The sequence below is a fragment of the Opisthocomus hoazin genome, chromosome 18 (assembly GCF_030867145.1).
Source record: "Opisthocomus hoazin isolate bOpiHoa1 chromosome 18, bOpiHoa1.hap1, whole genome shotgun sequence".
NCBI classification, from domain to species: Eukaryota; Metazoa; Chordata; class Aves; order Opisthocomiformes; family Opisthocomidae; genus Opisthocomus; species Opisthocomus hoazin.
Window position 1 is genome coordinate 141,761 of NC_134431.1, and position 27,225 is coordinate 168,985.

The 27,225-nt window shown below is 52.3% G+C and overlaps 2 protein-coding genes across 3 annotated transcripts; one reads left to right on the plus strand and one right to left on the minus strand.

Annotated features, from left to right (window-relative positions):
* ERGIC3 (ERGIC and golgi 3) lies at nt 1–23,572 on the plus strand. 2 transcript variants are annotated; one of them, XM_075439008.1, is made up of 14 exons: nt 1–122; nt 220–290; nt 480–567; nt 2,175–2,294; nt 5,044–5,137; nt 5,267–5,432; nt 6,903–6,960; nt 10,150–10,164; nt 13,965–13,996; nt 14,650–14,746; nt 16,424–16,488; nt 19,057–19,193; nt 20,173–20,228; nt 22,149–23,572. In XM_075439008.1, the coding sequence occupies exons 1-14, from the start codon at nt 35–37 to the stop codon at nt 22,226–22,228; spliced, it is 1,167 nt and encodes a 388-aa protein (XP_075295123.1). In that variant the 5' UTR covers nt 1–34; the 3' UTR covers nt 22,229–23,572. The 2 variants fall into 2 exon arrangements, with proteins under 2 accessions (XP_075295123.1, XP_075295124.1); XM_075439009.1 differs by lacking the exon at nt 10,150–10,164.
* LOC104328268 (CMP-N-acetylneuraminate-beta-galactosamide-alpha-2,3-sialyltransferase 2-like) lies at nt 23,561–26,957 on the minus strand. Its single transcript, XM_075439010.1, has 6 exons — nt 26,618–26,957; nt 26,124–26,314; nt 25,706–25,885; nt 25,288–25,333; nt 25,030–25,149; nt 23,561–24,922 (listed from the first exon to the last, which is right to left on the minus strand). Exons 1-6 carry the CDS (start codon nt 26,870–26,872, stop codon nt 24,755–24,757), a joined length of 960 nt encoding a protein of 319 aa, XP_075295125.1. The 5' UTR covers nt 26,873–26,957; the 3' UTR covers nt 23,561–24,754.
* Between the last annotated feature and the right edge of the window lie 268 nt (nt 26,958–27,225).

Here is a 27,225-nt window from a genome sequence, read left to right on the forward strand (position 1 = left end):
GGGGCGGGGCCGGGGGCGGGGCGCGCGCGCCGCCATGGAGGCGCTGCGGCGGCTGGAGCGGTTCGATGCGTTCTCCAAGCCCCTGGAGGACTTTCGGGTCAAGACGTGCGGGGGCGCGCTGGGTGAGCGGGTGCGGGGCCGGGGCCGGGGCCGGGGCCGGGGCCAGGGCCGCGGGCGGGCGGGCGAGGCGGGTCTGACGGCGGCTCTCGGCCCCGGCAGTGACGGCGGTCAGCGGGCTCATCATGGCGCTGCTGTTCTTCTCGGAGCTGCGGTACTACCTCACCACGGAGGTGCGTGGCGGCGCGGGGCGGGGGGGGCGAAGAGGCGGCCCCGCAGCTCGGCCCGGGGTCTCTTTCCGAGGGGCCGGGCGCGGGGGGGGCCGTGCCGCCGCCCGGCCAGGGGAGCGGCGCCGGGGCCGGGGGAGCGGCCTGCGCTGTGCTCCCGGGGAAACGGGGCGCGCCGGTGTTCCTTGTCCCCAGGTGAACCCGGAGCTGTACGTTGACAGATCGAGGGGAGAGAAGCTGAAGATCAACCTGGATGTTGTTTTTCCGCACATGCCGTGTGCTTGTGAGTCGGAGCGGGGGGGCCGGGGGGGCCGGGATGCCCGCCGGCACCGTCTGTCGCGTCGAGCTCGGTGCCGCTGGAAGAACTGGGACGGGGTCCGGGTTAGGCCGTGGTGGTGGTGCTGGGAAGCTGCAGAGGCTCCGCGGGAAGTTACTCGCCGAGGCGCAACCTTCCCGGGATTTTTGTGCTGAAATCCTGAGCGTAACGCCAACGCCGCGTGATAACCTTTCTCCAGAAGTTTTAAGATCAGAATGAGCGCTGATAATCTGACTGCCTTGTATCCGAGGTCAGAACAGAGCTGCGGGACGAAGCGACGGGACGGTTTGTAGGTCTCGCTGCGTATGGCGGCTGTGCGCGTTGTCCGCTGCCTCCTCTTCTGTTGTAGGAATGCCTTTGGGTGTGCGCTGGGCTCGAAACGTAGTGAGCCTGAATTCCCTCTGCCCAGCCACGATATTCTGGGACTTTGCCTTCCTCACATTCAACAGGGCGTGGGAAGGCTCTGCTGTTTCCTGCAGAGAAGCTGTGAGTCGCAGAATCCCAGCATGGCAGGGGTTGGCAGGGCCCTCTGTGGGTCCCCCAGCCCAACCCCCTGCCCAAGCAGGGTCACCCAGAGCAGGCTGCACAGCACCGCGGCCAGGCGGGGCTGGAATATCTCCAGAGAAGGAGACTCCACAGCCTCCCTGGGCAGCCTGGGCCAGGGCTCCGGCACCCTCAGAGGGAAGAAGTTCTTCCTCGGGTTCAGCTGGAGCTTCCTCTGCTTCAGTTTGTGCCCGTTGCCCCTTGTCCTGTTGCTGGGCACCACTGGAAAGAGTCTGGCCCCATCCTCCTGACCCCCACCCTGCAGATATTTGTAGGCATTTCTAAGGTCCCCTCTCAGCCTTCTCTTCTCCAGGCTGAACAAGCCCAGCTCCCTCAGCCTCTCCTTGCAGGAGAGATGCTCCAGTCCCCTCCTCATCCTCGTAGCCCTCCGCTGGACTCTCTCCAGTAGCTCCTCATCTTCCTTGAACTGGGGAGCCCAGAACTGGACACAGGAGTCCAGATGGAGCCTCACCAGGGCAGAGCAGAGGGGGAGGAGAACCTCCCTCGACCTGCTGGCCACACTCCTCTTAATGTCCTACGAGGCTTCGCAGCCGGGCTGGGCCCATGGAGCTGCTGGGTCTGTGCTGTGAACAGGGCTCACAGGGAGGTGTGCTGGGGGGGAAGGGGCAAGGGCGAGGGAGTCAAAGTGGGAGGCAGCTTGCAAACAGTGTGAAGCTTAACTCCTGAACTCCTGAAAATGGTGATGGGCTCTGAGGGGTTTGGTTTTGTTTTTTACCCGAAGTGTCATTACCTGTCCTGGTCGCGCTTTGTGGGGCAGTTGGAAGCAGTCCTTCTGGCAGAGCGAACCAAAGCCCGTGTCGGGAGGGGTTGTTTAGGGTGCTGAAATGTGCGTTTGAGTCCCTCTATGTCACGTCGCCCCAGCTGTGCACCCTCTTCCAGACCAGCATGCTCTTATCCCCCTCGCCTCGCTGCAAGATTCTGGGTTTTCACTGGCTGGGTGCTTCCGCAGCCTGCCCCAGGCCATAGCACGTGTGTGTTTAGAGACCGCTTTCCTTGCTGGCTGGTTTCAGATTTGAGCATCGATGCCATGGATGTGGCGGGAGAGCAGCAGCTGGATGTGGAGCACAATCTGTTCAAGCAGCGTTTGGATAAAGCTGGCAATCGTGTGACGCCGGAGGCCGACAGACACGGTAGGGTGCTGTTCGGCCTTTCTTGGGTGGGTGCCCTCGCAGTCTTTACTTCACTGTGTGCCTGCTTTGGGATTCACGGGCACACATGACAGCTGAAGAGCATTTGAACACCACAAGCTCTTGTAGAGCTGTTAGCAGCAAATCCACGAAACTGGCAGATCAGAGGAACTCCTCTTATAGTCGCTGCTCGTGCGAGGCAGATCTTGGCCGAGTCCCCCTGAAATTACAGCAAGGGCTGATGGATGCATTTCTGGAATAAAGCTGCGGAGTTAATGGTCTTTTACGACTGGAAATCAAGGCGCTGTTCTGGTACAGCTTGGCTTTGGTTGTACCTTTGACTCACAGCGGGCTGACAAATGGGACGGCCTGGGTAGAGGAAAGAGCCTGTCTGCAGGGAAGGCTCCAGGGACTCGGCGCTTAAGCCTGAACCTGCACTTCACTGCATTCACTGTGTGTGTGTAAAGGCACACCTGAGAAATATATTTTATTTGATTTCTCAGTTACGAGTCATAGTAGGTGGTCCTTGGTACATAAGCCTTTCCTCTACACTTTTTACATCTTCTGACTCATTGTTGTACTTTGATACAAACCAGCAACGATTCTGGCAAAGTGTTCCAAGGGAACAGCAGTACTGTCCTGACTTTTCCTGTCCAAAACATGAGCTCCTTGTCGCCTTTTCTGTGAGAAAAGGTAATAATTGCTTGGCTCTAAGCCGAAAGGTGAACAGTTGGTAGTATGAGAGTTTCTCCTGTTGTCACAGGAACACGGTGATCGTGTTCCTTACTGCTGTGTCACGTAGCAGCCTTTCTGTATTCAGAGGCTGTGGCATCACAGATCGAATGTCTGGGGACAAACCCAACTTTTTTGTAGGTAATCCTCTGTCAGCACGTGGAGGCCTCCTGCCTTACTCGTACTGCCCGTCCCCATCGGGATGGCTCCATCTGAACCGGGTGCTCTGACTCCTCGTATGGTTGATGGGGAGGAAGAGAAACTTGTAGGCAGCAAACCGTCCCGCCTAGAAGAGGCGTTTGAACAGAGATCAGCTGTGTTGTGTGTAACAAGCAGTTTCTTCTGCTGTCTGGAAAAAGCACGCAACACTGACGTTCAGGCAGTTGTGCAAATGGCACCTGTAGCGGTACTGGCCTCAGCTGTAGTAACGCATACCCCAGTTTTATGGAGTGGTCTGCGGAGGCTTTTCCTGGTCGTAGTTACATTACAGTAGTGAACAGCTTAACAGTTTCTGTGAGAGGCTGCATTCTGTGCTTGGATGTCGTGTTCATCCTTTCCGTTGCACGGCCAGGAACGAGGGAATTCTGTCCTGGTGGTTCATACCGTTTCCTTCCTTTTCACACGGACAGTTCTCCAAGCTCGTGTATCGTATCTGCATGCAAGTTGAGGACCATGTTAACAGCAAGAAGCCCTGCGTGTAGGGTTTTAGGTACTGCAGTTTCTTTACAGAGTCTAAACTGTGCACATTACCTCTGGATGCTGTCTCTGAGAGAACAGAGTAAAGTATTTGATTAAAGAAATAAGGTTAACGATTGGCTTTCCAGCATATTTCATACTTTGCAATTAAAATCTCTTTTTTTTTCTAGCAGACAATACAGGCAGCTTTAGTACCTACTTCTGCCCACCTGTTGCACCTCCGAGTCTTGACGAGCAAAGCCCTGCTAGCGTTTTGTCCCCTCAGCAGTGTCTGACCGTGTACGTTCTTGCCGTCCCAGTACCGGTTACCCCAGGAGCCGCCTTTCCGAGGCTTGGGGAGGCGGGTGCGGCGGTGCCTGGCGGGGAGCCCGAGAGGGCTGTTGGAACCCAAGAGACTCGCTCCTGTCCTTCAGGGCTTGTGGGTTGAAACAGCCTGATTTGAAGGGGGCCTCTTGCTAGAAGAGACAACGTTTTTGAAAATTTTGGGCACAAAATTCCTTGGCTCACATACTGCTAACTCCAAAATTTGCAGACCTTTGATACTTGCTTTGGCTCTTGACAGAACAGAAGTCCTGTTTGAGTTTTCTGCAGGCAGCTCCTGCCCTTTGGTGAGTTCCGGCTGTCCCCAGCTCTTATCTCCTCTGTTACGAGTCCCTCTTGAGCCTTCTGCACAGAAGAACATAAAACTCCAGGAGTTTGTGCCCCAGCCGTGCTGCGGCTGCACATTCAACACGCGCGTGGCCCGGGCACTGACAGTGTTGTTACGTCCCGGAGAAGGTAGAAATTCCTTGGGGATTTCTAGGGAGCAGTGTTTACTGTGTCTGCCTTGTCAGCACTGTCATCCAGGGGTCTGGTTTTCCACTTGGGAGACTCCCGCTCTGACCTGGTTTCACCGCAATGTATAACCGTGTTCCCTGCGCCTTGGGCACTGCTGGTGCGGTCGACTGCTACTTAAAATGCTGTGTGTGGAACGGGTCCTGTATCGGTCACGATTTACTGCTTGGGTCTGCTTTAGACAATGTTTGAGCAGAGCCTTTATGCACGTAACGTCTGATGAGTGCTCCAGCAAGGCTGAGAGGCAGCCAGTTCTTTCTGCGGAGGGTGTTCTTGAGATGACAGATGCTGGCCGGCTGCTTGGTCGTACCCCTCCCCTCAGCAGGCTCCGTGCAGGCTGTTCCAGGTGGGCTTTGGGTGTAGGTTGGCAGCTTCCAACGCAAAATGATTGCGTTCATGTGTCGAACACTTACTGTGCATGGAACAAAACAAGAGAACAAGATAGCATTTCTAGACATGCCTCATCTCTTTGAACCCTCTTTTGTCTTAGAGCTGGGGAAGGAAGAAGAAAAAGTGTTTGATCCCAACTCTTTGGATGCCGATCGCTGCGAGAGCTGTTATGGGGCAGAGTCAGAGGACATTCGGTAAACTTTACACATTCTCATATCTCCCGAGCACTGGAGTGAATACAGCTGTGTTGCCTGGACGAGTCGTGAGCTGGAGCGTCTCTTTGTAGCAGTAAGGATGGTAAGGTGGTGCTTGTGCTTTTGCAGGTGCTGTAACACTTGTGACGATGTCAGAGAAGCGTACCGGCGGCGAGGCTGGGCCTTCAAGAACCCGGATAGCATAGAGCAGTGCAGGAGGGAAGGGTTCAGCCAGAAGATGCAAGAGCAGAAGAATGAGGGCTGCCAAGTGTATGGTTTCCTGGAGGTCAACAAGGTGAGAGCGGGGTTTTGCTGTGGGCCTGCTGCAGTACGGTGACGGCTGTGAAAAGGCCAAGCTGGGGCGTTCTCTCCTTCGCCAGCTCTCGGTGCCCACGGGACTGCCACATAATGACCCCTGGGCTCAGCAAGGCACTTGTGCCAGGGAAGGGGTTCAGCAGGAGAATCGGGAGAAAGGGTGGGAAGGGGATGAATTCTCCATGTCATTGTGTGGGCTGGTAGGAAGCGTGCCAGCTGGAGAAGCTGAGCTTTTCCTACCGCCGAGTTGATGAGTGTTTTTGCTGAGGTGTCTGGAGGAGGAGAGGCAGCTTCTCTGAGGTTAGATCGTCCCAGCTGCCCTGCTGCTCTTAAACCAGAGACCACCAGTGGTTGCTGGAGATAGCAGTAACCAGCAGCTCGCCAGCAGAGGTGCTGGAGAGAGTGAAATGGTATCTTCTGTAGAAAAACAGTGGAGGCAAGGCTATTGGAGATGGTTGTCAAAGCTGAAAATGCTCAGAGAGGTGGGTTTTGCTACTGGTGTATGAAAATGTAGTACGAGATATACCAGATAATGGTGTGGCTGCCCTGTCATTTGGTGGGTTACCAGACCCAGAACACTTGGACATGCAGATTGCGTACCCAAGTACCTTCTAGAAGTCAGGCCCAGGCTAAATTTTTCTTTCTTTTTTTTTTTTTTTTTAAATTCAAACTCTGGGTTTTTCACATCGTTGTGTCTGTTTCCTGGAGACCACACTGTTTGTTTCTGGGAATTGAACCTTTTACTCGCAAAGGCAGACATTGTGATTTGAGCATCTTCATGGGTACCAAACCGTTATGGGACCCTCTGTCACAAAGTGTGATGAGCAGGAAAGATTCCAAGGGGAATGCTGGAGGCAGCAAGGATGCAAGGATGGGTGTCGCTGGGGAAATCTCTGAGGGCTGTTGTTACGCACCTGGAATTTTGCACCTCTCTGTTCTCGTCAGGTCTGCAGTTAATGTAGGAAGTAGGTTTGCGCAGGTTTGTAGGTCTAGTGCTTTATTTTTGCAAGCAGCGTATTTTCATGGATGCATACGTAGGATCACTTGTTTATTATATTAAGGGTGAGATTTTTTACCCTGTGCACTCTCTCTCTCAGTTACTTTCTCCACTCCTTTCCTGTGATAGCTTTTTGTATTTCCTGCAGCAGCAGCTGGTTCTGTCCTGACAGACCTAATTCCTCCTTCTTCCCATTTTTCTGTCCACTAAAATAATCTGCATAGCACACTTATTTTCAACATCAGAAATTATGGCTATCCATGTCACTGCCTGTGAGGAAGAGGGGAAATTCATATTTCTTTTAGGACAATACCTGCCGATATCATCACCTGTGAAAACGCGTTGCTTAGTGTATATCTGGTTTCAGCCAAAGTGTAAAAATCCAAGCACCAGTGTGACTGCTTTATTTGTATAGGTTCAGACCTTTTAATAAAAGATTACTATCTCCTGCAGGTGGCTGGAAATTTCCACTTTGCACCGGGAAAAAGTTTCCAGCAGTCTCATGTACACGGTAAAGTATTTTCCTTTCCTGCTTGTTGTGAGCTTTAGCTTCCAAGTGCGTCTGCCCGTTTTCTGTGAATGTCTTTGCATCACTATCCATAAGAACAGCAGCACTGCTTCAGTGGGGAGGGCGTTGTTGAAGTTTTGTTGCAGAGGTTTAGAACCATCGTGAACAAATAGAGAAGTGTTTTGTGGAGGTGCTGCCGTGTGGGTGTGGAAGGACTTGGGGGAGAATGTTTCTGGGCAGTCTCTCGGTCTCACTTTTTCCACAGAACTTTGCTGCTCTGCTGTAAAACAGCGTCAGGTGAGGTGTTCAGTGCAGGACCTGAGTATCAGTGTCTCTGGAAGGGGTTATTGTGGAGAATACCTCAGGAGAATTTTAAAGCAGCTCAGAACTTTTTTGGCACTGAAACGAGTAGTCCTGGCTCTCCTGCACCAAGGGAAAACCAGAATCAAACACTGTTGATCTTTACAGCTTTCTGTTCCAGACAGCACAGCCCCAAGCCCTGCCTATTTATTTGGTGCAAGCTGAGACTGGGCTTGCTTCACTGCTCTTTGCTCCACAGGCTTTGGATCCTGAACGGAGATTTTATGTTCAGTTTCTGCAGGGGGCTGCAGGTTTTGGTGAAGTTCTCTCTTCCACTTGTGCCTCTGTAAGGACAGTCTCTGCCTGTTTGTGATGCTGGATATCGTAGCTGTTTTCTTTGCAGCAGTTCACACCCTCTCTCTTTCCTTCCTGTCTTGGAGAAAAGAGGAAGAATGGCGTGACCCAGGCGTGTAACCTCCCGAGGTGTGTGGTGCAGGCGCTGCTGCCGTCTCTGCCCGTGCCTGTATGGTAGCAGCCATCTGCTGCTTCAGCTGCGGTGGTCGGCAGCGAGTTTCCAGCGTGCAGGAGAGTCCGTAGTGATGGGTTCCTTGGGAGAGAAGTGATTGTCATATCAGTTCTTTCTTCCTTGCTATATTCCTTCTGGCCAAGGGGAAACTGAGGCTTCTCGTTCGTCCTTTAGATTATCTTGGGGCCATTCTGTTGCCGAGGTGCTGTCATCACTGGTTTTTAGGGAAGACATTGCCCATCGTGCTTTACTGACAGCCAGAGAGCTTTTCAGGAGTCCTTAAGATGCATCATGAGATTCCCTTAAGTCCCTAGAAAAGAAGTTGACACTGATGACAACATTCAGGATGTTCTCTGTCCTAGAGGCACACTCTCAATGAACATGAGAATTTCCATGGGTGAAACAGTTCTGTATGTGGTCCGAATTTTGTGGTTGTCTTACAGCCTACATGGTCAACCGGAGGAACAAAGTTATCTTTGGAAGCACTGGTTCTGGGAGTACCATTTGTTTTCCTCCTCATTTGTGGGGATGATTGTGGAAGGAAAAAAGAACCAAGTAATCTGCTCTTTGAGATGATGATGGTTTTGGAAAAGGAGCTGCCTACTTGGAGTCACCGAGCTTTGCCTAGGAGTGTGTGGTGTATCGTTAGCTCTGTAAGAGCACAAATTCACTGATCAGTTGTGCATCTTCGTTAATGTTCAGCGTGTGGACTTAAGGGAGGGTTTATTCCCTTCTCTACTTGAGGTTTGTTTGACAGCCAGAACCTATCTGAAGGCATTCTTTGACACTCTGGATGACCCCTAATAGCCTCTCTTGGTTTCCATACTTTTTGATGTTTTGCATGCTGAATTGCAAAAGGACATGGAATCTTTGACGGGAGACTGGTTATCATTTTTTAGGTCCGTTGACATCTTCTCGTTGGCAACGAAGAGCAAGTGACGGTAATTCTTTTTTTCTGCAAGGACTGCAGCCTCTTTCTCTGTTCCTTTCCTGGAGCCCTGCTAGTTGTGGGGCTGTTACTGTTATCCTAGGCCTTCCACAGATACCAGTTCCTCATCTGAACTCTCCTCCTGCCCATCAGCATTGTTGGAAAAACAAACAATGTGGGGCTCAATCTCCATCCATCAAGGGCACCATTTCAGTGTGGAGGAGATGCAGATGCTCTGGGTGATCACCTGTCCAGTATTCCTTCCGCAGAGGGTGTTTGTGTGAGCTCATTCTAACTTCTGTCCCACAGTAGTGTCTGCCAGGAAAGTAACCATTTTCATCCCCAGACGCATACTGGAGCCTGAGAGTCTTGTTCCATCCTCAGCATTGCGAAGGACTTGTGTTTCTACGCTGGTCAACTCCTTTCAGAGTTTGGTTGTCTTGGTGCTGGGAGATGCAAGGTCTCACCCATATCTGTGCAGATGGACAAGCCGTTTGCAAGTTACATTGCATCTGTTTTGGAGACCACAAACATGACCCTTCCATTTGTCCCCGGACTATAATCCGTCAGAGCTCAAGCCGAACCGTTGTTGGGAAGACCTGACGTTTGTCAAGCAGCCATCTGGAGGCTCTCCATACCTCCCATGCCTTCTCCACACCAAGTAACGTGCTGTTGGGGAAGCACCAGCAGGGATGTAGCATTTGGCAAAGTGGATGGGAACTGCTGTGCGAAGGATTCGGAGGCCTGTCTCCGAGGAGGTGTAAGTCTAAGGCAGTTATTGGTTAGTCACGCGGTGTTGAATATACATGAACCGGCTTTTGAAAGAAACGGCCTATGAGATAGGCCGTCCAAACATACGTTTCCCTGGCCCCCGTCCTTCCAGGTGTTCCCCTTGGTTGGGATCTTGCCACAGAACGGAACAAAGCAAACTTCGTGGTTTGCTGCCTTCTCTGTGCATCGGGTGTGATGAAAGCAGCCCAGGACTGATGAAGAGCAGAAACTTGTTACCCAGCTTTGAGTGTTAATATGTTGTGAACATAAACCCTGAGTGCACTTCTGGATAGCTTTGGTTGCTCCTGAAATGACCTTTCTGTTACCTTAAGGCTGAAAAAGAGTCTAAACATAACCGGCGTTGTCAGTTGGCATGCTGCTGTAGAGCTCACTTACCAAATACGGGCATCCCCCTGTATTTTTCCTTTTAGTGATGAATTCCTGCATTTTTGTTTCTCTGTTACTCTTTGCATGATTGCTTGTCCAGAGATCAGTCCTTTGGCTGGCTAGGCAGTCATTGTATGTGGCCTGGAAAGCACACGGGCAAAGCTGTTGCGCTTCCCCTTTTTGGTATGAGTTTTATATGCTGCTCTATCTGAGTCTGTATCTTTTCATTGGAAGGATCTGAATATTTCTCTTTTCTCTCCTACTCTGCTCATGTTTGCAGTGCACGCTGCTGAGAGTAAGTGTTGCTGTATCCTTTTTATCCTCCTTATCCTCCTTCGGGAGGAGCCGTTGGTGTAGGCTGGGATTTGAGAAGATGTGCTGAAAGCTAAAAGGAGAGCCACCCCGGGTCGTTCTGCTGTGGCAAACCAGCTAACCTGCCAATCCCAGAGCACTCGGCAGGAGGCTTTCCAAGGGTTTGTAAACCACTGGAGTTTTGAAGGGTAGTCGTGGTGATGACGGGTTGAGACGTGGTCTTTGGGCTCGGTAACATCTGGGGGAGGGCTCAGGCTCTTGGCTTTGCTCACCCCCTCCCCCAGCTGCAGCTTTTTCGGTGTTGCTCCCTGCCTCAGTCCCCTCTGCACGACGCGTCCGTACGCCACTCGTCGTCTTCCTGCCGCTGTGCTCCTCTAGGATATTTCCCTCCAGATATTTCCAGCTTGAAAACTGGTGTCGTAGCTCACCTTGGAGCAGCGTGTTTGGGTCGCTGTGTCTTGGGTTTCTTGCTGTCTTCACATGTTTATTGGCAGAGCCCTGAGTGGCCGTAAGTGCTGTTAACCCTGTTTCATGGGTAAAGGACTGAACGTCAGAGTCTCGGGAGGCTTGTGGTTGTTGAGGTCAGAAATGTGAAATGAGGAGAGTTCTGCAGACTGGATATCTGGAAAAGAGCAAAAAAATCTGGAAAAGAGAGTTCTTTAGGTAGACAGCAGTTCTCTTACTAAAACAGTGAAGAAAACTAGGTTCTGTAAAACCAGACAGGCTTCTCGACAAACCTCAGCTGTTGTACCGGTCTCCGTGTTTCACTGAGCCAGGCGCTTCGCTGCGGGTGCGGAGCGGAATTAATGTGGGTTTGTTTCTTCCAAAATAACAGTCTCTGCTCCGAGCTGACCAGACCTTCGGGAGATCTTCTGTTCTGTTTCCTTGTTCTGATTCTTCCTGAAGCAGGCTAAACAGCCGGTGGTTTTGTGTTGAGCAAGCTATGGCTAGCGAAGCATTTATCTGCAGCCTGTGCTTTGCGTAACCCGCGGTGATCAAAGACGAAGAAACCGTGGTCTGGTGGAACACTGTTTTCAAAACTGAACGTACCAGCCATTGTCTTTCACAGAGTTGTAAGTCATGTATTGGAGAGGAGTTCTATAAAAACTAATTAATCAGCATTTCATCTGCGGCAGGCATAGCAGAGCAGTGTGGGGAAATTTTGTTTTGGACAGCCAGAACTGTTAACCTGGGTCATGCATGATGTGAGTCTTGTGTAACGAGTTAGCTGATGAGCGGTCTCTCTCCGGTGCTGCCCTTGCATTTCTCTGGTACTGCGCTGTTGCCGTAAGAGTCGTCAGCCGTGCCAGCACCCAGCTCCCTGCCGAGGACTGGGGCTGCCCAGGCGGTAGAGCTGCTAAACGCCATAATCCTGCGCGGGCTCCGAGGAGCCTGGCTACCAGGAGGAGCATCCCGGTCCCCCCAGTGCATCCCTTGTCCCCCCTGAACAAGGCTCCCTGCAGCTGTGTGCAGAGCCAGTTCATCTGGAGCTGCTGGGGCTGGGGGAATAGCCTCGCCTAACGGAACGCTTCTCTTGCGGCCTGTTGTGTTCTCTGGTGGGGCTCCTGGCCGAGGGGAGGGTGGGATGGGGATGGGCCATCAACAGAGACTGTTCCTTTGGCAGGAGGTCCAGTTTAGCTGCAGATCCCTGAGCCGGTAGAACTTTGTTATGAACTGGAGGTTGGCCTGCTGATGTCTGTGCCGAGGGCAGCGGGACTTGGCACTCCACTGACACCTCAGCCGCTGAATTCTCGACTTAAGCCCAAATACTGCTGCAGCGTGAAACAGGGTGTTGCTGGTAACCATTAAGAAGAACAGTGTAGCATAACCCCACGGCTGCTTCTCCCTTCTTTCCTTTCCCTGCCCACCATTTCGCATCTATTTCTAAATTTTTGGTAGGAGTTTCTTTTTAAAAGCCAGCTGAGTTCTTTGATCCAGTTGCCAGCACAAGCACCCAGAGCACTGTGCTGGTGGCACTGGTGGGTCTGCAGACTGGTCAGAGGTGTGCTGGTGGCAGTGGTGGGTCTGCACACTGGTCAGAGGTGTGCTGGTGGCACTGGTGGGTCTGCAGACTGGTCAGAGGTGTGCTGGTGGCAGTGGTGGGTCTGCAGACTGGTCAGAGGTGTGCTGGTGGCGGTGGTGGGTCTGCACACTGATCAGAGGTGTGCTGGTGGCACTGGTGGGTCTGCAGACTGGTCAGAGGTGTGCTGGTGGCAGTGGTGGGTCTGCACACTGATCAGAGGTGTGCTGGTGGCGGTGGTGGGTCTGCAGACTGGTCAGAGGTGTGCTGGTGGCAGTGGTGGGTCTGCAGACTGGTCAGAGGTGTGCTGGTGGCAGTGGTGGGTCTGCACACTGATCAGAGGTGTGCTGGTGGCACTGGTGGGTCTGCACACTGGTCAGAGGCAGCAAGGTCTGAAGCCAGGGCAGCTCTGAGCTCTTTACAATGCAGAACCATGGCCTGAATTGCAATGCCTGCAGCCTTGGTTTCTGAGCATCGAACATTTAACTGTGAAAGGGCCTCTCCCTTGGTGGGAGCCTTAGGAGGAGCGGGTTTAGGCTTAGCAGTTCCTTTTCTAGCTGCCCATTCTCTGTTTTGCATGTGTGTACCTTGGGATTTAGAAAGGGCTTTCTGTAAACACAAGTAAAGCTTCTGCTGTTGTCTTGAAAGGTGTTCAGGGCAAAGGCGGAGTTCACAGCACAGAAGTGTTTAGGAGGAGAGGCTGGCGCCGGTGCTTTCGCTCTGCAGCCTCTCTTGTGCCAGGCTGTGCTCAGCAGCCCTTTGGGGGAGCAGCGTGCCCAGCCTTTGTTAAGAATGTAGCAGCACTTGGTGGTCTGATTCTGCCAGCTCCTAAAATCATAGCCCACGAGTTTTGAAGTGTGTTTTTCTTTGCGGAGGTGAAAGGTGAGGTCTGGCTTCCCAAGCGTGTGGCTTCACCTCTCAAAATGCGCCACAGGCTCTGGCTGCGTGGAGACGATTGTGTGACCTTGGGTGAAGCTGGTAGGAGCGACAGTGAAACCGAGTTGTAAGTTATGTGTTCATCCCGAGAGTGACGCTTCCGGCATTGCCTGAAGTCATTTAAGTCACCAACCGAAAGAGTTCCATTGCCCAAAGAGATCCATTGCCCGTATCTTTGCCAGGTCCCTTCTGCTGTCTTTGTCGTGTTGCTGTGTGCAGGAAGGGCAAAGAGCGGGCAGGCCAAACGCCCCTGATCCTCGCGCCGGTGACAGTCACCTCAGCCCCAGCAGCAGTTCGCAAATACCCTGCTCAGGCCGTCCCCACAAGGACTTCTTTCACCGTGTGTTCTCCAGGCAGCGGTGACAAGGCTGACGGGCGGAGGGTTGCTCGGGTGGTGATGGCTTCGTGAGGGCACTCGCGTGGGAGGTTAAGGCGCGCGCTCTGCTCAGCCGTTAGCTGAGATCTGTTGTGTTTTACAGTAGTTAGAGGAGTTCTGCATAGCAGGTGGTAGCAATGAAGTTTTCCTTGCTTGCCCCTGGGATCTTGTTTTTGCCCTAGAGTAGGAATATATTCAGGTGAGGACTGAAATGCCTAATCTGAATTAACCCCAAATTCAAGTTACTTTCCTTCACTCTAGCAGTGGGGAATTGCAGTGGTTTTATCTATCCCATGTCCTACTGCAAGCAAGGGAGAAACCCAGGCAGTTTTCTTGCCGTTTTAAATTGCGGTGGAAATGAGAGGAGCTCCCTTGTAAACTAGAATAAGGTCAATAGATAGGCTCGTTATCACAATCTGAAATACATTGTTAAACTCTTTTTCTATTACAGTTCACGATCTGCAGAGCTTCGGCCTTGACAATGTAAGTGTTCCCAAGACAGTGTTCTAGTTCTCTTGGTCTGTTTTTCTTCCGGATTTGCCTCCCTCTGAGACGTTGAGATCCTAGCGTACTGATCCCAGCCGGATTTGGCCTTTGGGAGTCTGAGCAGAACCTGGGACCTGCTTTCATACAGGGCTCTGAAGTATATTCTTGGACATGTTGGTGGGCAAGCCCGCTCCCCTCTTCCTGACACTGCCTTGCTCCTTAGTCTGTGCTTCCCGGTTTTCAAAGGCTGACGTTTCCCCAGCTGCTTCTGGACCTGCCAGAGTTTACCTTGTGCTGGGAGGAAGGCTGATGTCACCCATACCCGCGACGCTGAGGTGGCTGACAGCACAGCGCTGCTGGGGCAGGGAGAGGCGTGGGTGGGAGACCCTGCTCCGTAGATGGGAGGGAAGGGCATGGGGATCTGGGGATTTCCAGCAGGAAAAGGAGCAATTCCACATCTTGGAATCTCCCGTGAATCAAAACGAAGAGCAAGTGCTTTGGAGTTCACTGTTAGGGCACACAGATTAAGGGAGGACCAGTCTCTGTAACAGAGCCCCACTCAGAAAAATGCACAAATACTTCACTTTCAGCCCTTACCTTGCCTCTCGGATGCTGTGCAGTTGTTTGAGTTGTTGGCGTGTCTGTTTCAGATCAATATGACGCACTACATCAAACATCTCTCATTTGGAAGGGATTATCCAGGCCTTGTGAACCCTCTGGATGGGACAGACATCACTGCGCAGCAAGGTAAAAGCCAGCTGAGAGGAATCTCTTTTTCAGCGTCTGTACTAACCAGTGTTAAAATAGAACAGGAGCGAAGTTCCCAGTCTTTAACAAGAACCCTGACAGCGCTGTGTAAAAGGTGGACTCGTCCACCTTGTGCTGCGGAACAGCTACCTCCATTCACCTGGAACAATTCTGCCAGTGTGTTTTGATTCTGTGACCTTTCTGAAAGATCTCTCTTTGTCGTTAGACGCCCGCCTCAGGTGTAGTTCAGGGAGAGCCCTGTGTAGCTACCACATGCAGTAGGAGATAAGCAGAAGCTGCAGGATAGAGAAAAGAGGCCTGATTGATAGTTGCTGGAGAGCTGTGGTGTCTGCCTGACCTTGACCTACCCAGCAGGAACAGCTGAACAGCTGCAGTGGCGTGGAAATATTGCTGATCTTTTCTGGCCAGCTCCCGTTTGCTGGCTTGAGGAGGAAAGGCGATTCTCTCCTCATGCTGCTGCTGCTCAAACGATAATCTTGGTTTCTTCACACAAGCCCGCCCGTGTGCATTTTCCATGAAGGTTCCCGACCCTACCACTTTGCGTGCCACTGCGGAGATCAGTTGGTTTTTTAGATCCACTGAAGTCTGCAGAGTTTGTGTTTGCAGGGACTTGGGGCGCTGCTGAATAGAGCAGCTTGGGGAAGGAAGTCGTTTGCTTTGAGGTGGTGGTAGGATTAACAATCCTGAATCCGTTCTTTTAAATTTTCCACCATCGATGTTGATTCTTGTACCCAAATTGAAGGATGGTGCTTAAAATAAAATACAGAAAAATGAAAAGGTGTCATGACGCTCAACACGATCGTGACGCCGTAGTTTTTCTGTGGTGTAACAAACTCTCTGAGAGGGGGCTTGTAGCTGGCTGGTAAAATTCTCTCTGTAGGCTGAAGCTTTCCATCCTGGGCCTTGGAGAACCAGATGACAAATTCTTGAGGAATTAGCACTGGAGACATGCTCCAGAAAAGAAGTGGGAGAAGTAGATTGCAGGTCAAATTTATGTTTATTGCAGACCAGCTAAAGATATTGTATAGGAGAATTACTTCTTCTGTAGATATGGATGAATAGTCCTCTCCTCTAGGGAATTTCGTAGAAAATCAGGTTTCAAAGCGACTCCTGCCTTCTGTTATGCTTAAGAGAACTGAAGGGACCAGCTGGTCTGAGACAGCAGCAGGAGTTCTCTTTATTCTTCACTGATCCAGGTGTTGCTTGTCATCTCCTGATATGATGGAAGCCATGCTTCTACAGGAATAAACTGCAGTCTCTATTGAAGTTGCTATAGGACACTCATTTAGAGTTGAGTGTGCTGTCTTAGGGCTTTGCTGTTTAGATGTAAAGGTTTTCATGTGCTAGAGTCAGACTTTTCAAGAAGTTGTACTGGTAAATCTATGGCAAGGTAACTGGTTTGTAGAACATTTTCCATTTAGTCAAGGCCAAAATGCTGGTAGTTTTGATTTTGGTTGGAAGAGGAACGAGATTCACTTTGGCTAAAGGAAAACTCAGACGTTAACATTCCTATCCTTGCAAACCTCCGGTAGCTGTTGTGCAGGAAGATGTTACCTGAGAAGTTAAACAAAACCAATTTGTGTCTACCTGACCTGTCAGTTAAGCTTTCCAGCTCTTTGCCAGTTATTAATTGTGTCTCTCTGTCTTTGCTTATAGGTTCCATGATGTTTCAGTATTTTGTCAAAGTGGTCCCCACAGTGTACATGAAAGTAGATGGTGAAGTAAGTACCTTTTTTCCTTATTGCTTTGGCAAGTGAGAGCCAGCAGGCTTTCTCCTCAGATTCTGAAGCTGACCCTAGCTGACCTCTGGTGGAAGCAACACAATCTGTTTGACTTTCTTGACATAACCACCCCAGCAAGAAGAACAGTTTCTGTGGTGTAACATTACCTGTAATGATGCAGCAGTGAGGAAGCAGATTGCGGCCTCCTCCATCCCACCTAGATCAAAGTGACCGTGCCATTTTCATCATGTTCCCTCATGAATCCCTCCTAGTGCATGCTCAGGAGAAGTGAAAGCACCCAGGAGATCCAAAAAATGTTCTTTGGAGGATCACCCAAGATCAGCTTGTCTCCAGTCTAAAAACTCCTTTGACCTCCAAAAAGGCGTGGCTAGCTTTCAAGCCCTGCTTTCAGAATATGTCCATTTTTTGGGACAGGTAGGATAAAGAAACCACGGAGGAGATACCAGGGTGAGAAGAAGATCATGAGAACAGACAAACTTACACTGTCTCCCGAAGCCAGCCTGAGGGAGCAGAAAGAATTATGATTTCTTTCATTCATTTGGAAGCACTTATTTTGGTTGCCATCATTCTGCAGGGGATCTCGAGAGCTACAGAGAGCCTCTTTATAAAAAAGAAACCAAACCAGACCTGTCAGCGTTATTTGGGCCCCCGTGGTCTTAGGGCAGCAGAATGATGTAAGCTGTTATGTTTCTTCCGCAAAGAACACACCGGCAGAAGCAGCAGCTCTTGGTTGTGCAGGCTTCAGCACCCATCCTACCGGTGTGCTGGCCTAACCCTGTGAGGAAGAGGCAGGTGCCACATGCCCCAGTACCTCTGTAAACGTTCACGTGCAAGATGGCTTAGCTCCCTAGCTCGCTCCCAGATTTTGGTTCTGCATCTTCTACGCTGCATGGGTGGTGCATGCCCAGCTTCACTTTAACACCAAACCAGTTTCCTCTGAGGTGAAACCCAGGTGTGGTTCTGGGACTCGTTAAGTGCAAGGACTGATGTACACGTGGATGAAAATACGCAGAATTTGACTCCCACGTCCTGCGCAGTCTTAGAACGCTGCGCAAACCCCGCAACACTGGGAACCCTTACCACCTCAGGTTCTTCAGCCAAGCCCATGCCACTCTCGGGCGCGTACCACGTAGCATTGCAGTCAGAGCAACATGCTGCTGTGCATCCACACCACCTTTGTGTTGCTTTAGGCACTCTGACATCTAACCACCGGCAGATTATTAGCTATGTCAAGGCTACGTAGGGACCACAAATCTGAGGAGCCACACAGCCACAGAAGATACAACATAGACGTTCAAGCGAAGCTGTCCTACAGCAGTGTGGTCAGAGCAAGCTAACAGAATCCACTGGAAAGGTAGATGTAGTTTGTATTGCTTCATCTGCCCTAAAGATTGAAACTGTTTGCAAGACTCAGATCTCATGTGATAAATTCTTATGTGGGCCACTCTTTCTTCAGTCTCCAGCCTAGAAGGGACCCATCTGTTTTTGCCTGGAAGTTGGGTGAAAGTTGCTTGCTATGAGGTGATACTGAGAGAACCTTCAGGCCACGTTTGAAGCTCATTCTGCTTGGATTCAGGATGCCTCTGCAGTTTCTGTGGATGATTGGCATTCCTGGAGTACAAAGGATAGTTAATTGGAGCCCTATTCTTACGGCCACCTCCCGGTATACCAGGGCTCCTGTTTCTTTTGATGAAATCTCACATTCTGCTGTGGAGCTGTTGTTCAGTTTTCAAAGGACTTCTCCTGTCAAAAGAATTGCTTTTTGTTAGTCAGCAGGTAAGGAATCCATGCAGACCGTGATGCTTATACCTATGGTAACTATGGATCCAGGGGTGCTGCCAGATGTATACCGGGGCTGTGTTGTACATTCAGTACTTGGAACCCCCAAATGTGGAATTTGGTAACAAAACTGCATAGTATTTTTCTCGGCTTGGAGTGTAATTTGTGTCAGCTTATTGAGATGATAGAACGTAATTTTACTTTACAGACACCCAATTTATTTGCTCTAAGAATAGGACTGGTATGAGCAACGTGTAGAAGAATGACAGGGCATAGAAGAATGCGGCAGGGTGATCTCCGTTTGTACAGAGACAGGCAGTCTCTGTCCTTCTGCAGCCCAGGCACTCTCCTGCCTTTATGTGTTATTTCCCTTTTTCTTACTCTCAAATATATATGGCTTTCTCCCATCGTGGTGTCTCCTGAAGCGTGCTTAGGGGAACTACAGTTTGGTGGAGGATGACGTGGAGCTGAGCTTGAGGTCGAGAGGGACAGCTTATGCCATTACTTGCCAGCAGAGACCAAAACCAGTCCAGCCTGGGGACTGATGCCTCACTCATTCTTTGGGCTAGCTGGGGCTCTAACTGACAGCCTGGAGTGAAAATAGACCTGATCCTGATGGAGCTCTTTATGACCCATCGTAACCACTGTCAGGCCCCCCCACAAGTGAGTGGGCAGGGCTACACTGATGCGGTTCACTGAACTCATGTTTTAGTCGCCTTTCCTGTTCCTTGTTAGCAAAGTGACGTTTGCGGTGCTTGGTCCTGCTAGGTGGTGAGGACTAACCAGTTTTCCGTGACACGACATGAGAAGATAGCCAATGGGCTACTGGGAGACCAGGGTCTGCCTGGCGTATTTGTGCTTTATGAACTTTCGCCCATGATGGTGAAGCTCACAGAGAAGCACAGGTAAGAGACGTTTCAATCTATTTCATTCACCCGCCGTTGATTCTGTCATTTTACATAGCTTACAACTCCATCCTTGCTTCGACATGGCAGTGCCGACGCCTGAAAGCCATCCAAGCCCCTTCCCAGTCAGTGGAGAGGAAGAGGAGCTCCCAGATGCCCTTCCTCTCGATGTGACCATCTGAAAGGGATGGAGGTTTTTCTTGTACTGCCTGAAGTGTTTCAATCCAGTACCAAGATGGAGAAGGGAATTGGTGCAGTGAGCAGAAGTCTGACATAGTGGTTCTCATTTCGGACTAATTTCCTCAAAGTCTTTTTTAATGGGAAGACTGGCTTTACATAGCGTGCCCATCTTACCAGCAGCTGCAGCGGCACCCGCGCTGATCCAGCCTGGCTACTTACTCTGCTTTTGCTATAGCTTTTCCTCATGTTGTAGTCGGTGTGGAACCTCTTTGTTCTTTCTGGGTCCTCTGTTAATCACAGGCATGCAATTGCAGGGGAATGGAAGGGCTTGTAGCTGTCCTGTCTTTTAGGATCCCAATGAGAGACAGCCAATGCCTGCACCTTAAAATGTGTGAACGTGTGCTTAGGGATTTAGTTTTAGTGTTAAAGCAGCCTGCTGTGCATTCTGTCTGGGTAGGAGTGGATAAAATCTTGGGGATTTAAAGTCCATCCTTTAGGTTTATGAGTTCAGTACTTGCCTCCTAGAGTTGCCATTGAGCTCGTTAGAGCGTACTACTCTAATGCTACTCAGTGCTGCTCAGTAAAAGTGTCAGTGACAAACTCCATTCTGTAGCCAACAGGGGCTATGTAATTGTAAAATCTGTTAGTTGTCAGCTATTAATATTACATAATGCATACTTATGTGCTGTGATAAACACCGTGTTAATTATGAAATAGTTTTTATTAGTTAACTGTTGCTTCTCTGACATGTTGGTATCTGAGCTCATGCTGGTTGTTCGTGTTGTTTTCCCCATTCTAGGTCCTTTACACACTTCCTCACGGGAGTTTGTGCCATCGTTGGAGGCATATTTACAGGTATTGCACCTTTGAAGCTTTTTTCTTTTGAAAGTGTGAACATTTGCCATCTTACTCTTTCTAAAGGCTGCATGGCTGGTGATAAATCCCTGTTTGGTGGGGAGAGAGGATTTCAGCCTTCAGGAGAGGATATAGCCTGTTCTGGAGAGTCGCAGGAGTGGTGTCAGATTGTAATTCGCATTGCAGACTTTGAAGATGCTGTAGACCTATTATAATATTTCATTCAATGAAGTATTTAATTTCATTATGATGTAGACCTATCATAATATTTCATTTAGATGCTCTACGGGACTTCTTGTTTTCAAATAATGCGGCCTTTCACATACAATATGAATGCATCTGTGCTGTTTTCTTGGCCAGCTTGGGTCTGTAAGCAGGTAGGTGCTTTCCTGTGGAACCAAAGCCAGCAAAACCCAGGTCGTCGTGGGCATAACCATCTCGGAGGTCTCAGACGGTGTTCCCAGACACAGGAGCTCCCGTGAGTGCTCTGCAGGGACTGAAAGCAGCGCTCACAGCTAGACAGGGTCCCGTAAGCAGAGGCTGTTCCTGCGGAGCCATTGGAGTCTCTGGACGTCACTCTCAGTGCTGGCTTCTGCAGTAGCTCGTCAGTGTCCAGCTCAGCTCCATGTGCGTGACAGAGCCCAGCCTTGGTCCAGCCTTGCACTCCAGGCAATAACCCCGGGTGCTCTGAAACATGGTCAGGGATGACCATGGTGTCACAATGCTCAATTAACCTGCTACTGTTAATCAGGATTTCTCTGTGTAGAATGATCGTATTGATTTCTATGGTTGACTCAGGCAAAGATGTTCAAAAATTTATTTTCAGGACAGACGCAAGTGCCGTCTAGCACTGATGAGGTTTGGCAGCCAGTTCACAGTGTTTGCTGCCTGCCACTGTGCTCAGACTCTCTATAGGACAGATCAAATCAGCTGTGTAACAGGTTTTGTGTTACAGCATCAAATTGATTCCACAAACAGACATAGTTTCAGGGCAAAACAACAACGAAAGACAGCCATCTGACGTGTTACTCGAAGGCCAGATAGTCAGGCCAATCGTCTGTATTCTGCACTAACAGAAGACTCCGTTCCTGTTTTAGCTGCTACTTTTTGTATAGTATTGAAATGTCTGGTTTCGTGTAGGGCCAAGTAATCGCTCGCTTACTCCTTGGGTAGCGGTGTTGAATAAGAGGAAGAACGGGAAGCTTCAGAACGGCATTGCAAACACCTTCCTTCGCTGGCACCCTGTGTTTCTTCCCAGGCAGGAGCTCAGGGGTCCCATCCTGCAAAGGCCGCTTCGCTGGGTGCCGGGCTGTCGGGTTTTGTCATGCAGCAGACCCGTTCTGAGCTTTCCTGCAGTCCCAAAGAAGCACTGAGTGAACGGGCTCCCTCAGTGCTGGGGAGATGTGGGGGAAGGGCTGCGGGAAGAACTGAAGGCGTTGGTTTGTTTTGCTGTGTGTCCTTGCTGGGTCAGCACTGCAGTCTCCAACAAAGGCATCCGTGAAGGGCAGCACTGGGTAGCGTAGCTTGCTTTTAAGGTTGCTGTGAAAGGAGCAAGAAATGGGAAACGTGCCCTTGGCAAGCTGGCTGAGGGCAGTGACGTGCATGGCATAAAGCTCTCGGCATCAGCTTCCTCTGCAGCCTCTCCGCACTCCTCAGTAAACACACGAGGCTCGGCCTGTCTCATTTTTGCCTCTGTAAGAGAGAGCTTTTTCTGGCGCAGCGTGATCACCTCTGCCTGCAAGCTGGACCTTGTCTGTCGTAACGAGACGAGGACCGACTCTTCTGAGCAGCAGCAGCTGTCTTCCACCTGGGGGAGGTGGGATTCCTGTGCGCTGACAGCAGGGTTTGTGTTCTCTTTCCCTGGGAGTTGTTCTCTCTTTGAGGCATGTCTGGCTTGATCCGTCTGTTTTTTCCTTGTAGTTGCAGGATTCATTGACTCCTTGATCTATCACTCAGCACGTGCCATCCAGAGGAAAATCGAACTTGGGAAGACAACTTAAATAAGCAATGACCTCATCCCACAAAACAGACCTTTGAGGAGAGCTAGACGGGTTTTTCGAAACACAAGTGATCTTCTGAGCACCCAAGAGAAGAGGTTTGGAGTTACCTGTCCCATCATTCTTTGTTTGGCATGAATTAGTGGATGGAACTGCTTGAACCTTGCTGCTACACAGACTGGCCATCTCGTCGGGCTGTGCAAACCCTGCTGTAACCCCCCTTTTGTGTCAGTCTGCGTTCACCCAGTTCCGCCCCCTCCCCGGGAGAGCTGCTGGAGCGACTGCGTTCTGTTTGCCTCCGGGAGCAACGGGCGGTGGTGTCACGAGACCTGGAATGGACTGAAGTTGCCATCAAACAAGCTCCCTAGCAACACCAGTGAGCTTTTTAAATTTTTCTTAAAAATGTTTTGGAGTGTGCTGCTGCCGTGTTCCAGACCTGTGTGAAAATGTCCCGAAGCCCCTGTGCTTTCCTCCCAGCTGTCCTGGGCGAGGTGGTGAGAGCCGGCACGTGGGATGTGCTCGCTGGCCCGTGGGGCTTCGCGGGGGCTCCGGATTGCTCTGATGAAGTTGCAGGTTGATGTGTCAGCAAAAAAAAGTGTTTGGAGTTTTAATTGTTTTTTAAATTGGATTGTGTTTTTCACTTCCCCTCTCTTTGTATTTTGAAATAAAGTCCATCCTCTGTGGGTTTTGGTAAAGCATTTGGAAGAGTAATTAAATTATTTGAGCTAATCCTGGTACTGAATTGGAAATGATAATTAAAAAACACACCTGCCTTGGGGCAAAGTATGTACATACCATGATGATGATGATGGTTTTTTTTCTCTTTTTAATGATAATGCGTGAGTAGAGTGCTTGGTATGTGAAATTATACTGGGAGAATTTTGAAAATAATGAGGAAAATAATGAGGAAATTTGCAAATAATGAGGAAAAATAAAACATTGTGGATTCCTGCCTTGTTCTGAGGCAGAATAGGCTCGTTAACTCTTAACTCTCAGGTCAGGATTTGCTTTGGTGCCGATTCTAAACTTGGTCCAAACAGTTGGTCCAACAGTGGCAGTGAGTGACAGGCACAAGATCAGATAAGGCAGAGAGAAAGCTATGTTATAATTGATTTTAAAGTATTTTTTTGTTTGAGGGTTTGGGTTTTTTTCAGTTAGTGTAACTTATCTGCAAACTAGGAAGTATAGAAACCTGCGTTTTTTCAAGGGGGGAGAGAAGCAATTTGAGCTGTGGGGAAGGAGACTGATTAATCTCCAAGCTAGAATACTGAAAAAAATGGGTTTGTAAGAAAAATACATTTGAAACAAGGATGTTTAATAAATCCATGGGCTCGGGATCATATGGCACTACTAGACTGTGAGGAAGGCGACAGCCCCAGTTAAACAGTTCGCAGCTAAGGGCTTGGTCTTTGGTCAGAAAGCCCGTTACTTGTAAACCTCAGCAAAGCCTGGAGAGCATCGGTGCGTGGCACCTGGAGGGAGCAGGGCAGCTGAAGGGTGGGCAGGAGCGAGACTGGCAGGGGGAAACTGGGGTTAGTGGAGAAGAGAAGCAGAAGATGCATACAGAAATGGACATGCTACCTGGAGAGGCAGAAAATCAATGAAGCTAATGAGTTAACACGAGCACTACAGGCTTCTGATATAGAACAGGAGCTCATGAGTGGGGGAGGTCTGGAGATTTTAATACGCGGAGTGACTAACGGCCGCGGAAAAGCTGAGCCTCGTTCAGGGAAGTTCGTGTTTGAGAGCAGGAACAGACGTCCATGCCGCTAACCCTGCTCCAGAGGAGAAGGACCTCGTTGGGAGCGCTGTCTGCGGCATCTGCAGCGTGCTGCAGGTTGTGTTGGCTTTCAAAGCAGTAAGGGTGCGAAAAGTAAAGCACATGTTAAGAATAGATTCGTGCGGCTTTTCAAAGTTCATTCAATGTAAGATCATTTCAACTGTACTTGAATCTGTCATCTTTTGACTCGAGTCTTTTCCTTTCTTACTCTTGTGTGATACAATTTTAAAAATATGGCTTTGGTTATAAAAGGGCAGGAAGGGAAGATGCCCCTGTCCCCCACCCAAAGAACAGCTCTGAATCTCCCCCAAAAGCTGTCGCTGTGTGGAAATGCCAGCTCTGTCATGCGGGCAGCCACGTCAGACTGGCTGCCATCATCACCGCAGCTGGCACCCAAAGGCTTGGTGGCCACCGCAGGGCCGTGGACAGCCGCTCATGGGCTCCACGCCCGCCTCCAGCCCACCGTCTCCTCTTCCTCTCCCAGGCAGCGTGGGCAGAGGCACGCGCAGCCTGTGTCCAGCCCAGTGCAATGTCCCTGGTGCCATGGGACCGTGTCACCTCCTGGCACCCGCAGTGCCCGGCTGCTGGGACCAGCCCACGCAGCACCCAGAGCCCGGGGATCGCAGGGTCTGTGGGCACGCGGCGGCACTAGGGCAGCGAAGCGAGCGGAGAGCTGAGGCAGCTGCCGGCTGTGCAGGGGACGGCCAGTTCCTGTGCGAACAGCCTGGCCTCAGTTCCTTGGAAAGGCATCATCTGTAGAACAGAATCCTGCCTTCAGCTGCCAGTTTCTCGATGAGGCTGAATTCAGCGTCAGCGTCGTGGACCCTCGTCCTGCGAAAGGCTCCGGACCAGCGGTTTTTCTCCCAGTAGTGGTGCCAGTTCCCTTCGGCATCTGCTCCGAAGCCAAAGACGGAGACCTGCACAGAGGCCAGCCAGAGCCGTCGCCCACGGGCGCTCGGGCTGCGGGAGCGCGCGGTGCCGTGGCAGAATGGCCGCCGTGCCCGGTCCCGCCGGCCGCGCTCACCCGCTGGCAGGCGTGCAAGGCGAAGAGCAGGGCCGTGAAGCCGGTGGAGGGGTACCGCCCGCGGCGCTGCGTCCAGCTGTCGTGGACGTACTTGAGGAACGCGGGGCTCAGGACCAGCACCTGGCGGGCAGCAGGGCGGCCATCAGCTGCTCCCCGAGCTGCAGAGGGGACAGCCGGCCCTGCCACCCGCTGCCTTCGCCCTGCTGCCCGCCTCGCCGCTCTGCCCGGAGGAGACGCTGGAGCCTGCCCGGCCCTTACCTTGCGTCTGTCAGCGTGGATGAACGGCTTCACCCTGACGTAGGTGCTGCGGGAGCCGGAGGACAGCGGTGAGCGCGGGGCGCTCGGCCGCCGGGGCCTCTCCTCCACAGGCAGCCGGCGTGCGGGGGGCGGCCACGGCCCCTCGGCAGCCCCAGCCCCGTGGGTGGCCACGCAGCAGCCCCCGGCCCGGCTCTGGGAAGGGACCATCAAGCCCCATGGCCGCCATCCTGCCGGTGGGGGCTGTGGGACTGCGGGATGCCCCAGCTGCGCGGGGCCGGGTCGGTGCCACCTCCCACAGCGCGGTGCAGAGGGGTGCTGGACCCTCGCCCAGCGTCCTCTGCTCCCCTAGGTCAGGGCCCCAGTGAGGCCCCAGGGCCCCCCACCCCATCCCCAGGGTCTGTCCCCAAGGCGGACGCACTGCGTGAGCTCTCCGGTGGAGAAGGCGCTGGTCACCCACTGCAGGTCCAGGGGCTTGAAGGGGACGAGGACGAGGTGGACACCCGGCCCGAGGTTCACTGCGCTCTCCGGGTACATGAGGTGATGGGTTGTTCTCCTGCCAACGTCCAGCTCGAAGCCAGCGATCTTTGCTTGGTTCATCCTAGGAGACAGCGGGAGGGCACGTCCCAAAACACAGGCGCACACGCGCCAGTCCCAGGCCGCCGGGCAGGGACACCAGGTCACCCTGGCCAGCAGCAAAGAGGGGACGTGGGCAGCACAGGGCTGGTGTGGGCTCCATGGAGCAGGGCCAGCAGCCCTCTGCCATCACCGGGCTCGTGGCTGGGGGCTGGGGCACCCCAGGGTCCCAGGGAGGGGCCCAGCCCCTTCGGCTCACCCACCTCAGCACCCAGTCATGGGCATCGATCCGCAGCCCGTGGCCAGACCCCTTCAGTCGCCCCGAGTTCCCCACCACCGCGCAAGTCCTGCAGCGGGACGGGTGCCATGCGCTGCCGGCCGGGGCCGGGATGACGGTGAAGAGCTGCTGCATGATGGCCTGGAGCTGGACGTCCCGCGGGGGACCCTGCAGGGTCTGGGGGAGCAAGAGCAGCAGACAGGCAGCATCAGCCCCTGCCAGTACCCCCAAAGCGGGCTGGAGCCCCACTCCTCCCAGCACAGCCCTGGGAAAGGCACAGAAAACCCCAGTGGGGAATTGGGGAAAGGGTGTGGGACAGCCCAGAGGGGTGGGGGGTGAGTTGAGGGGGGGGGGAGGGTGAGCTGGTGGTCCTGCACCCCCTGCATCCCCCCATCGCGCCTGTCCGACTGCCCTGTCCCACCGCAAACAGACTCGGGGAGCCCGGGAAGAGCCCCAAGCCCCCGCCCGTGCCCCACTCACCAGCCACCACTGGACCACGTCGGCGGGGAGCTCGTGGGCTGCGCCCGTCAGCAGGGGCTCCGCGGCCGCGTCATAGCGGGCGTCAAACCACGCGGAGCTGTTGGCAGGGGCAAGGCAGCGGGCGGTGGGCGCGCCGAGGAGGGCGGGAGCCCAGGGGAAGGAGCCGAGGCCGGCGGTGGGGGCTCGGAAGCACTGCCACAGGACCAGCAGCAGGCACAGGGCCAGCAGCACCCGCGTGCGCCGCTGGCACAGCATCCCTCACGGCGCCTGCAGCGAGACGGCACCGGGACCAGCGGCAGTGGCACCGCAGACCCCCTTCGCACCCACCCGCCCTGCCCAGCCTCCTGGGGCACCCCTGGGCTGCTCGCCGACCCTGCAGAGACCTGAAACAGCCTGGTACGCGCTTCCTTTTCAAACTGCTCTCTGGGTTTATTGCTGTGCTCTGCTGCTGGCACTGCCGCAGCTGCTCAGGGCCGCGGGCAGCACGTGCTGGGCCAGGAGCCGCTCTTTGCCTGCAACACTTCCACGGTCTGCAAATCGACCTGCAAACAAGCGGCAGAGCCTCATCGTCCCGGCCACGAGCTGAACTCCAGCTCCGCTGCGGAGTG

Bases quoted from the DNA above. Each gene is read 5' to 3' on its own strand.
- ERGIC3 (XM_075439008.1), top strand. From the start codon at position 35: ATGGAGGCGCTGCGGCGGCTGGAGCGGTTCGATGCGTTCTCCAAGCCC. The intron at 568-2,174 runs GTGAGTCGGAGC...GGCTGGTTTCAG, and splicing joins TCCGCACATGCCGTGTGCTT to ATTTGAGCATCGATGCCATG. The intron at 13,997-14,649 runs GTAAGTGTTCCC...TGTCTGTTTCAG, and splicing joins AGAGCTTCGGCCTTGACAAT to ATCAATATGACGCACTACAT.
- LOC104328268 (XM_075439010.1), bottom strand. From the start codon at position 26,872: ATGCTGTGCCAGCGGCGCACGCGGGTGCTGCTGGCCCTGTGCCTGCTG. The intron at 25,334-25,705 runs GTGCGTCCGCCT...CGGCTCCCGCAG, and splicing joins TCCACCGGAGAGCTCACGCA to CACCTACGTCAGGGTGAAGC. The intron at 25,150-25,287 runs GTAAGGGCCGGG...GCTGCCCGCCAG, and splicing joins TCCACGCTGACAGACGCAAG to GTGCTGGTCCTGAGCCCCGC.